At 49.8% G+C, this 11,932-nt stretch overlaps 1 protein-coding gene across 1 annotated transcript; it reads right to left on the reverse strand.

Annotated features, from left to right (window-relative positions):
* Nucleotides 1-11,592, reverse strand: TRARG1 (trafficking regulator of GLUT4 (SLC2A4) 1). Its single transcript, XM_035139954.2, has 3 exons — nucleotides 10,989-11,592; nucleotides 2,654-2,783; nucleotides 1-692 (listed from the first exon to the last, which is right to left on the reverse strand). The coding sequence occupies exons 1-3, from the start codon at nucleotides 11,376-11,378 to the stop codon at nucleotides 673-675; spliced, it is 540 nt and encodes a 179-aa protein (XP_034995845.1). The 5' UTR covers nucleotides 11,379-11,592; the 3' UTR covers nucleotides 1-672.
* Nucleotides 11,593-11,932: the final 340 nt, after the last annotated feature.

An 11,932-nucleotide genomic window follows, 5' to 3' on the forward strand; every position in this document is an offset into this window, starting at 1 on the left:
ATCCGCACCGGGTACCACCCGGGCTTGCTACGCCTCTGGCTCCAGAACCATCCCTGCAGAGGAGAAGCAGTATTTGGAATGGGCTGCCCGGTAGCTGGGTGGCACAGTGGATTTTCCTTCTCCATTTTTTTTTTTGCACGGCAATAGGAGTGATTTCTGCCCAAACCCCGCAAAGAGGCAAAGCATCAATCTGTACAAAACCCAGTTCACTGCTGCTGGCGCGGGGGGGGGGGATCAAGGAGAGTTTTGCTTCGGGAGAAATGCACCTCCTCTTGACGGTTCTTTGTGCCCCCCCTCCGTGTCTTTCTCTCTGTGTGGCAGATGACGAGGTAGAGAGTTCCTGTGCCAGGCAGGAAGGGGTCTTCGTTCTTCCCCTCCTGCCTAGTCTTGTTCACCGGATTGTACATTTTGTTCGTCCCCCGGAAATAACAAACTTTTTTGGTGATCCAAAAGGCTAATGGTGAAGATGGGCATGCTGTAATTCTGTTCAAGGATGGGAGCAGGATAGGGTTGGCCGGTGGAGGATGCCCGCATTTCTCTCCCGCTGAAAAAGTCCTTCCTTTTGCAACTGCGCGGAAGTGGGAGGCATCCTACGGCCACTCAAAAAAACAAATAAACAAATAAATACGCAGGTCGAAGCACCACCTCCTTTTCACTCAAGCTTTGCTCGTGTTAATTTGATTGCAGGTAACCTGAGGGTGGAGAGAGAGGGGGGGTCATTTTGGTCAGGCAGTTTTTACAAGCACAAGACAGGTGTGTTCCTGTTACAATTTTAGGGTTGGAAGAGACCCCCAAAGGTCATCCAGTCCGACCCCAGGCATATCAGCTAAAGAATCCCCAACAGATAGCCATGTTCAAATATATGAAAGGATGTCATATGGAGGAGGGAGAAAGATTGTTTTCTGCTGCTCCAGAGAAGCGGACACGGAGCAATGGATTCAAACTACAAGAAAGAAGATTCCACCTAAACATTAGGAAGAACTTCCTGACAGTAAGAGCTGTTCGGCAGTGGAATTTGCTACCAAGGAGTGTGGTGGAGTCTCCTTCTTTGGAGGTCTTTAAGCAGAGGCTTGACAGGCATATGTCAAGAATGCTTTGATGGTGTTTCCTGCTTGGCAGGGGGTTGGACTGGATGACCCTTGTGGTCTCTTCCAACTCTATGATTCTATGATTCTAGATGGCCATCCAACCTCTGCTTAAAAACCTTTAGTGAAGGAGGGGCAATAGATAATTGGTCATAACATAGAAATATGGAAGCATGGGAACGATTATGGAATATGGGCATAGAATTGACAGCATGTTCTGGTTTAAGAGAAAATTATATGAACATGTTATATAGATGGTACCTAACACCTAGTAGATTTGCAAAAGGGTCTAATTCAAAATCAAATAAGTGTTGGAAATGTAAAGAGAAAGAAGGTACCTTTTCCCATATGTGGTGGTCTTGCAAAAAGGTTAAAGCTTACTGGGAAGTGATATATAATGAATTGAAAAAGATGTCTCAGATAACATTCGTTTTAAAAAAACAAACCCAGAAGCTTTTCTCTTGGGAATAATGGGATCAGAACTACCAGTAGTATAGAAGTTAGTTTATGCGAGACCAGAGTTGCGAGAATGTTATTTGCTCAAAACTGGAAGCAAGAAGAAGTCCCAATGAAAGAGAATGGTTACAGAAACTAATGGATACAGGTAGGTAGCCGTGTTGGTCTGGGTCGAAGTAAAATAAAAAAATTCCTTCAGTAGCACCTGAAAGTAGAAACTAATGGAGTATGCAGAAATGGCAAAACTTACACAGGGAGCATAAGAAATCAAGATAACAAACTCTAGAAAGGAATGGAAATGGTTTATTGAGTATTTACAAATAAACTGTAAAGAGATGAAGCCATTGGCAGGATTCTTGTAAAAACCTGCAGTTTTAAAAATACCGGTATATATGAGATATATATGAGAATTGAGGAATAAAGGAATACGTTAAGATAATTTGGAGTATGCAGGAAAGGACGAAAATGAATGCAAAGGGGGAGAGGGGTGGAAGTCGGAGATGTTAAAATTATGGTTGAATAATTGTTGTAATGTATATCAATTAAATGTAAAATTATTTTTTAGAAAACCTTTAGTGAAAGAGGGTCCACCACCTTCTGAGGGAGACCATTCCACAACTGAATGGCTCTTACTCTCAGAAACTTCTTCCTAAAGTTTAGTCTCAATCTCCTTTTTCGTCATTTGAATGCATTGGTTCAGGAACTACCAACTGAACCGCTTTGCATTATAAACTCCTTGCGGACAGAAACATGGGTTTGTTTTGTCTGGGAAATGCTGTCAAAGCTCTTCCCTGCCACCAAAATTGAGAGAGGCGTAGCAGAATCATTTCCTTGAAGGGAGCAAAGAACGGTTTTTTGATCTGGCCTGGAGCTGCGGGGAGGGTAGCCCTGCAAAGACCGTCCTTGAAAATCACGTAGCTTCGTTAGAATCATAGAATCTTAGAGTTGGAAGGGACCCGGAGGGTCATCCATCCCAACCCCCTGCAACGCAGGAATATTTTACCCACAACCCTGAGATTAAGAGCCTCCTGCTTTGCCACCTGAAATGCCAGGCTTTTTCCCTCCCTGAGGGTTGTGAGCGAGTGTCTTTGGAGGAATTGGGTGGGACATACCTGTGAACTTCAGTGTGCAAACCAAGATGATGAGGGTCCCCAGGACGATAGAGATGATGCTGAGGAATCGGGCAACCCGCCCCAACCTCCGTGCTCCATCCACATCTCCCTGTTGGCAGCTGTTCCTAGACTGTCAAAAGAAGGGAGGGGAGGGGAGAAAAGTGGATCCGTCTTAGGCCTGTATGCTGGCATTTACCCTCCTGGGGTTCCTGCAGTCTGTGAGGATATGGGGGGGGGGCTTCCCTCGCACTTGGGAAGCTGCAGTTGGGGCAGGATGCTGCCCCACGATTGCTGGCCAGAGCGAGGGCTTGTCAGCATAGAACACCTGCGCTCAGAGATCTTCACCGCTTGTCGATTTTCTCCCAGGCCAAATTCAAGGTGTTGATATCGGCTAACAACTTGGGGGCAGTTTACCTATGAGGTCATTTTACCCCACATAAGCCCACACGGCTGCTTCGATCGGTGGAACCGGCACTGTTACAGGGACCACATAATACCTGTTCCAGTATATTTGGGAGGATTCGGCATCTTACTGTGGCAGCATCTACCCTTCGGAACTCCCTGACTCTTGATATCAGGCAGGCGCCTTCACTTAGCTCTTTTCAGCGCCTGCTTAAAGCATCCTTGTTTAGGCATGGCTGTCCAATTGTTGAGAAATTTAATGTGGCTTTTGATCTGTTTTCAGTCTACTGTTATTTTAACATCTTTGAAAGGTTTGAATTTTTGCTGTTGGGTCATCTTATAGTATGGATAGTTCTAGCTTTTTTGTAAGCCACTTTGAGGTATGTGGGTTTTTTTTAATATAAAAACAACCACCACCACCAAATGGTGTATATATTTTTTAGGAATTAAATGAATAAATCTAGCACTGGAAAGTAAATTCTCCAAGCCAGTAGCCTTGAAGCCCATGTATCTGCATGGGCAGATTTCTTAAATAAATAAACAATACATTCTGTAACACCTTTTAAAAGGGCCCTGGTGCAGCTTCCCACATAGCTCAGGAGTATAGAGCATCTGCTTTGCACGCAGAATATCCTTGCCTGCTTCAGTCCCCGAAATCTCCAGGTTAGGATTGTATTAATAATAATTTATTATTTATACCCCGCCCATCTGGCTGAGTTTCCCCAGCCACTCCTGGCGGCTTCCAACAAAATATTAAAATACAATAGTCTGTAAACATTAAAAAACTTCCCTAAACAAGAGCTGCCCTCATATGTATTGGCTTTATTTGCTGCAGCGGCACACAGCTGGCTCATGCTTACATTAAAAATGAGAAACCTTAGATGTGAGTGTGTGTGTGTGTGGTGCTTTTACTCAGGTCTACACTGCTTTCACACACACACACCTTTCTATGTCAACCCTGTCGGGTCAGCTGGGAGCAAGAACGGTCCCCAGGCATAATGCAGGAACGAATCCAGCCCGTCTCTCCCATCAGCGTTCAGCGTGCAGCTCTAGGGAGTTCCGACAGCCCTTTTCCGACAATTTATTACGACTCATGTCTTGGAGACACTGAGCATATATTCAGAGTCCAGCAGAGATAAAACGCAGGCGGAGCCAGGCTGAGGTTGTGTACTAAAAGCTACTTTATTAAACGTAGGGCAGAACAAAAGGAAAACATGTCTCCTCTCGCTGAGAGAAGTCCGAAGAAGGGGGGGGGGGACAGAAACAGAATACAGCAAACATCTCCCGTGATTCCAACAATAACACAGGCATGTGACCTGCACAGTGAGAGGAATGGAAACCTAGCAAGCCCCTGGCTAGCCGACTTCCCCCCTTTATTTATTATTATTGATTCTAAGATCTCCCATTAAACCCTCTCTTGCAACACACACACACACACACACACACACACACACACACACACACACACACAGTACTGGGACCCAGGTGGCGCTGTGGGTTAAACCACAGAGCCTAGGGCTTGCTGATCAGAAGGTCGGCGGTTCGAATCCCTGTGACGGGATGAGCTCCCTTTGCTCGGTCCCAGCTCCTGCCCACCTAGCAGTTCGAAAGCACATCAAAATGCAAGTAGATAAATAGGGACCGCAAAAGCGGGAAGGTAAATGGCGTTTCCATGTGCTTCTCTGGTTTGCCAGAAGTGGCTTTGTCATGCTGGCCACATGACCTGGAAGCTATACGCCGGCTCCCTTGGCCAATAATGCGAGATGAGCGCCGTAACCCCAGAGTCGGTCACAACTGGACCTAATGGTCAGGGGTCCCTTTACCTTTACAGTACTGTATATGCTTATTTTGCATGGACGCACTCCCAGGTAAACAGGGTTATGACTGCGGTTTATAAGCCTGTTTTTGTTGCTGCTGCTAATCGGGGAGATGGCCTCTGTGTGTGCTTCCGCGGCGGAGAATCGAAGTTATCTTTGCAAAACCGTGGAGTATGTAATGGTCCTCTGGGGCTGCTTTCGGTAATCGAATGGACACAGGTGGCAAAAACATCACACGCTCCTGACTTGTTACAAAATAACAGGGAGTCGGGAAAGACTTCTTCAGTGGCTTCTGCTGCTTTTCTCATCCTGAAAGGGGACAGAAATGCTGAAGGATACAACGATCCTTCGGAAGAGCCTGGCCGCTGGAGCAGACCAAAGGTCCGCCTTCAACGTCCTCTTACATTGGATCCTTAGTGAGCCATGCTCAAGGCGCCTCGCACCATCCAAAGGTTCACGCAGTTCGCTCACGGTTACAAGACGCCACAGACTTTAAATGGCCGCAATAAGCTGATGTGAACTTCTACTTCTATTCATGAATATGCAATAAAATTTATTTGCTGATCACTGAAATGCAGCAGGTAACAGCAACAAGATTGCATCTCCAAAAACTAAATCTTGACTGCAGAAACAATCTCTTAAACAAAGATGGTCCATCCAGCATCCTTTACTCTGCAGGACGCATTTGGGAAACTCACAAGGAGCCTTCTGCTGAGTCGTCCGCTGAGTCAGACCATCTGGCTCAGTACTGTCTACACTGACTGGCAGCAACCGCTCTCCAGAGTTTCAGAGGACGAGCCTCTCTGCCTGGAGGTTAAACCTGTGACCTTCTGCATGCAAGGCAGATATTCCACCACTGAGCTGTGACCCCCTAAAATTAAAGACCCTAGTCCTCATTGTTCTGAATAAAGGGCTGATTTATTTATGCAGGAAGCTGTCTTATGCTGACTCAGACCATTTGGTCCTTCTAGCTAAAGATTGTCTACACTGACTGGCAGCAACTCTCCAGGATTTCAGAGAAGGGGACATTCCCAACCCTACCTAACAGATTGAGGTTGAATCCTGACAAGACAGTACTGTTTTGGGTGGACAGGAGGCGGGCAGGTGTGGGGGACTCCCTGGTCCTGAATGGGATAACTGTGCCCCTGAAGGACCAGGTGCACAGCCTGGGAGTCATTTTGGACTCACAGCTGTCCATGGAGGCGCAGGTCAATTCTGTGTCCAGGGCAGCTGGTACGCAGGCTGAGACCCTACCTGCCCACGGACTGTCTCGCCAGAGTGGTGCATGCTCTGGTTATCTCTCGCTTGGATTACTGCAATGTGCTCTACGTGGGGTTACCTTTGAAGGTGACCTGGAAGCTACAACTAATCTAGAATGTGGCAGCTAGACCAGTGACTGGGGGTGGCCTCCGAGACCACATAACACTGGTCTTGGAAGACCTACATTGGCTCCCAGTACGTTTCCGAGCACAATTCAAAGTGTTGGTGCTGACCTTTAAAGCCCTAAACGGCCTCGGTCCAGAATACCTGAAGAAGCGTCTCTCCTCCCCCCCCCCCCATCGTTCTGCCCGGACACTGAGGTCCAGCACCGAGGGCCTCCTGGCAGTTCCCTCCCTGCAAGAAGCCTAGTTACAGGGCACCAGGCAGAGGGCCTTCTCGGTAGTGGCACCCGCCCTGTTTAATGCCCTCCCACCAGATGTCAAAGAGAACAACTACCAGACTTTTAGAAGACATCTGAAGGAAGCCCTGTTTAGGGAAGCTTTTTTAAACGGAAATACTTTATTGTCACTTGTACAACTTGTATACAGTGAGATTACACAGACTATTGTATTTTAATATTTTGTTGGAAGCTGCCCAGAGTGGCTGGGGAAACCTAGCCAGATGGGTGGGGTATAAATAATAAATTATTATTATTATCATTATTATTATTATTACTACTACTACTACTTGGAAATGCCTGGGATTGAACTTGAGGCCCTTTGCATGCAAAGCAAATGCTCTGCCACATGTGCTACAGCCCTTCCCAGGTGTGAGGACAGGACATAAACGGCAGTGACCCTCCCCAGTTCTCTGTCCCCGAGATGTATTCCGATAACCTTTAAATTAGATTACTGCAAAGTGTTAAATGTAGGGCTGCTTCTGCAGAAGGTTCAGAAACATCAGCTGGTGTACAATTTGCTGGCCAGGTTTAAGAATATTACACCAATCCTAATTGCACCGGCTGCCAATTAGTTTCCAGGCCCAATTCAAAGTGCTGGTTTTTACCTATTAAACCTTTAATGGCTCACAACTGCCTCTCCCCATATGAACTGTCTCGGACTCTGTGTTCATCATCTGAGGCCTTTCTTTGTGTGCCTCCTCCATGAGAGGTCCAGAGGGCAGCAACATGAGAACAGGGCCTTTTCTGCAGTGGCTCCCTGCTTGTGGGTTGCTCCCCCCCAGGGACGCTCGCCTGGCGCCTTCATTGCATATCTTTAGATGCCAGGCGAAAACATTCCTTTCCTCCTAGGCCTTTGGCTAATTAAACATTCTGCGACCCTTTAAATGTGTTTGTGGGAGTTGTTTTTGTTCTTGGTTTTATTATGTATTTTGTGCTTCCGTTTTGTATTCTTATGTTGTGTGCTGCCCTGTGGTCTTCTGATTAAGGGTGCTATACAATTTTAATGAATAAATGAAATATTCAAAGGGCCTGCTGCTGATTCTGCCTATGTAGGCCCCATTCTTAACTATCTTACTTCATAAGAACACCCATAGAGGCCTTCCTGGGCCAGGCCTAAGGCCCACCTAGGCCCAGCAACCTCCTCCCTGCTGTATGACCACCTCTGGGATGCCCCTGAGCAGAACAAGGGTGCAAATGCCCTCCCCATGGCATTCTTCCCCATCTCTTGGTATCCTGAGATAGACTTCCTCTGAACCTGGGGGCTCCGCATTGCTATTGCCAGAACGATCCTACTTGCCGGTCTTGAGAAACAAGTGTTTTCATATGATTAGTATGGATGCGGGGCTCACATGTGCCATGGCCCCCCCTCTTTCCATGTCCTACTCAGCCTGCTGTCTATCTGTGGACAAGCCTTTCTCCCCATTGCCTATCATGAGCTGAGTGGCAGGACACCTGCCTTGCTTGCAGAAGGTGTCAATCGCCAATGGCACCCTCAGGTAGGGCTGGGAAAGGCTCCCTGCCTAAAATCCCGGAGAGCTGCTGCCAGCCAGTGTACTGAGCCAGAAGGACCAATAAGCTAGCTTCCTGTGTTCCTCTTCAAACATGCCCTTAGTTCAGCACCATGAGGGCTAGCATCTTGATTTATTTTTAAGGGGTGGGCCATAGCTCAGCGGTAAAGCATCAGCTTTGCATGCAGAAGGTCCCAGGTTCAAATTCTAGCAGCGTCTCCAGCTAGGGCTTGGAGAAGAGATCCCTGATCTGAAACACTGGTGAGCCACTGCCAGCCAGTGTAGGCAGTACTGAGCTCGATGGAGCAACGGTGTAAGGCAGCTTCCTATGTTCAGTCTGGAAGCACACTGCGTTTTCCCGAAAAGCTTTCCCTGTTTTGGAGGACTCGTGGCTGCTACCCTGGACAGCTCCCTGCAGGAATCCTCTTTGCTTCTCTCTCTTTCAGCTTTTATATTAACCATTAATCCAGCCTTGGCCTTCCTGGCGCCCTCCAACTGTTCTGGACTACAATTCCCATCAGCTCAGCCAACACGGCTCTTTTCTTCACATCATCCGCTGCTCTGCCAAGTTTACACAGCCAACACTGTAAACCTTGGCCAAAGGAGATGCGCTTACAATTCCCCAATAATGTTGGCTGCCCTTTTCTCCACCTCTCCCGGCCCTGCGTGGCAACCAAACCGTAGTCTTCTCTGTTTCTGAGCTCAGCCTTCTTGAACCATGTCAAAATTGTAAGCGTTGCCTCTGAGCACGTCAAGCGTGCCAGGCCGTTTCCTGCTGGATACCTGCCCTCTACACCCTTAGGTGGGTGGGTGCCCTCATCTCAGCCCAAAGGTGGAACTTGAGAACCGGCACGCCCCATTTTAGAAATTAAAAAGAGCATCCTGCACAGCAGGGGTTGGGGGTTGGACTAGATGACCCTTTGGGTCCCTCCCAACTGTACAATGCTAGAATTCTGTGATCTGTTTCCCCCTCCACCCTTCCCTTCCTTCCCCTGCTGCGTCTGCCAGGAAGCCTTCCTGGAGCCAAATCGAGAGAGAGAGAGAGAGAGAGAGAGAGAGAGAGAGAGAGAGAGAGAGAGAGAGAGAGAGAGAGAGAGGAATAATTCTCCTTGCGCCAGCATGCTCCCCTCCAGCCCTATGGATGAATCTTCTCAGCATCCAAATCCTGCCCCGCCTGCCCCAAAGCCAACCCCAGGTATGCTTGGTTGACTAAGGAGGGGAGAAAGAGGAAGACACCCCTTGTATGGATGCCCAGATCTTATAGTCAATTTGGGACTGTTCAACGTAAACTAATTCGTCCTTGTTCCCTCTAGTCATCCCGGGGATGCTGTGTGACTTCGGGGGGTGGGGTGGCTGCTGCCACCCCCCGACAAACTTTGGACCCCCCCCTCTTATTGATTGATTGCCTTCCTTTATAACCCACCTTTTTCTCCCAAGGAGCTCAAGACGGCTTCCATGGCTCTCCCCCATCTCATTTAATCCCTACAACAGCCATGCGAAGCAGGTCGGGCTAAGAGGATGGGGACTGGCCCCCAGGATCACACCCAGAGAACTTCGTATATCCAAGTGGGGATTAGAACCCAGGTCTCTCCCCACGCTAAGCACTGCAGCCCCGCTAGTTTGTATGCCTTCGCGGCCAGGAGACTTTTGCCCGTTTTGAGGTGCAGAAGCATTTTCTCTGCCATTCTTTGCAGGGGATCCTGTCAACACGTGGCTGCCCCTCACCTTGGTGGTAAGCACACCCACAGGGTGGGAATGGAAGGGGGCACACACCCCAGTCAGAGGTTAATGTGCAACCAAATATGCGCCTATCAGCTCTGAAAACTGCTCTCTGAGGTCTCTTACCCTCGCGGTGGCAGAAGCTTGTGTTTGTTCTTTGTGGTCAGAGGCGCTCTGTGCATGTTCAAGGTAGTCTTTCTTTATTTCGATATTACATGGCAACAAATTCTGGAACCCCCCCACCCCCCCATTTCCTCACTGTATAATTTCTCTCCGACAAAATCCCGAGCCAAGCAAGAAAGAGACCCCCTCAGGCTGTTCTTGTCACGTCTTAACTTACGTGGGATCCGTCTCCGACCCATGTCTAGCTGGGGCGGATGGGAAGGAAGAGGGCAGGGTTTGGAGCTATTGATCAACGTCGTTTGCTAAGCAGAAGAGGGAATTAGACACACACGCACACCAACCAACACCCCCTTCCCCTCAAAAAAAAAAAAAAAACCCTCGTCATTTGGCCCGCGAATGAAATTGATTTTATTGCTGTGTAATCCTCGACGTTTCTGCTCAGAACTGCTATTGAATTCAACGCGCCTTACTCCCTGGTCAGCGGGTATAGGGTAACGTAGCCTTAATTCAGTGAGCAAGATTCTACATTTGAAAGGGCACTTTTAGCATAATACTGTATTAATATTATTAAATTCCCCCTAATCCTCACACTCTGCTTAAGTCTTTCTCCCTTCTCCCCCTCCCCAATCCACAAAATGCACACGCCCCACCCGTATTTGGGAAGGAAGCTGCTGTATTTGGAGTCTGTTATGCAGGGAAAGTTGTTAATATCACTTTTGTTTTCTCCTCCTCCTCTTGCCAGCTAGGTCGACATGACTGCATATTCTTTCTCTCACACACGCACACCCCAAAAAGTCGTGTCCTTCTGAAATTGGAAGAACAGTCCACTCCAAAACGTCCAGTGTTCACAGACTTTTGGAAAAACTAAGGCACCCCTCCCTTACCGACACTCTCCTTCCATTCTCCCCGATGTAACGCCCTCTGCTCAAGTTTTAAACACAGCTACAAAGTTCCCGCCGGGGACTTCCGCGCTCCGCGACTCCCCGACGCCGTGCCGAAGTCCCCGGTGCGCCCAGGGCGCACAAGGAACTTGGCGAGGGCGGCGCGTCTTTGCGCACAGCCGGAGCCCCGAGGGGACGCGCTGGAGCGGGGGAACGGCCGCTTACCATGATGGAGAAGACTAAGGCCAGGATGTTGAGGGGCCAGATGGGGCAGAAGCAGGAGAAGATGGCCAGCGGGAGGTAGTCCCGCGAGCGGCCCGGCTCGTGGAGGTTGGAGGTGGCCGTGGACGAGGCGCGCCCCAGGCTGAGCCGCGATGGCGAGAGCGACGTGGCCTCCAGCTTCCCCTCCGAGCCGGACTGGTAAGGCAGGCTGTGGTGGCCGTTGCGCTCGGCCTCGCCCCCGGCGGGCGCTTCATCGCCGCCTTCTCCACCTGCTGCGAAGGACTTCGGGGCTACCCCGACGGCGGTCAGCAGCTTCTCGGTCTCCTGCGAGTCCACAGGCGGAGGAGAGTTCTCCAGCGCCTTCGCCAGCGGCGCCTCCGTGTTGATGGCCATGGCTGCGCCGCGTTTAGACTCCCATGATCCGGGCGAAGGCGCAGGGGTTCCGGGGCAGGGAGCCGCGGGCGCCGCCTCGACGGGATCACACGCGCCTCGCCCTGGTGCAGCTGGGGGCTCTCTCCGTCCTCCTCCTGCCTCTTGCTCGCTCGCTTTCCTGACCCAGCCACGCAGGCTTCTCTCTTATCCGCCGCGCTCGCCTTTCTCTCTCCAAAGCGCTCTTTGGCAACTGCGCGCCGGTCCGTCGAAGGGGCCGCCCAGGCTGGGTTGTGAGCTCACCGAGCAGGCGAGAGGAGGAGGAGCCAGAGCGCCTTCCCTGACGCTCGCTCGCCCCAAGGCACGGCCCGCCAACCGCCGGCAATGGGCAGATTGCTCGGGTTGTGTAGTGGAGAAGCGGGGTTTGGGAAGCAGCTCCCGGTAGGGACTTGGCCGGTGGGAAGGAGCAGCCGTAGCCCTGGTGAAGGCAGATGGAGACTGGAATTGGCTCTTTATTCCCGGTTCCTTAATCCTGCGTCTCCTTACTTTCGTTGTACCCAAATCATTTCTTATCCCTA

This window comes from Zootoca vivipara, chromosome 15 (genome assembly GCF_963506605.1).
Source record: "Zootoca vivipara chromosome 15, rZooViv1.1, whole genome shotgun sequence".
Taxonomy (NCBI): domain Eukaryota; kingdom Metazoa; phylum Chordata; class Lepidosauria; order Squamata; family Lacertidae; genus Zootoca; species Zootoca vivipara.

Bases quoted from the DNA above. Each gene is read 5' to 3' on its own strand.
- TRARG1 (XM_035139954.2), bottom strand. From the start codon at position 11,378: ATGGCCATCAACACGGAGGCGCCGCTGGCGAAGGCGCTGGAGAACTCT. The intron at 2,784-10,988 runs GTAAGCGGCCGT...TTCTTTTGACAG, and splicing joins CCTTAGTCTTCTCCATCATG to TCTAGGAACAGCTGCCAACA. The intron at 693-2,653 runs GTATGTCCCACC...CTCCACCCTCAG, and splicing joins TTGCACACTGAAGTTCACAG to GTTACCTGCAATCAAATTAA.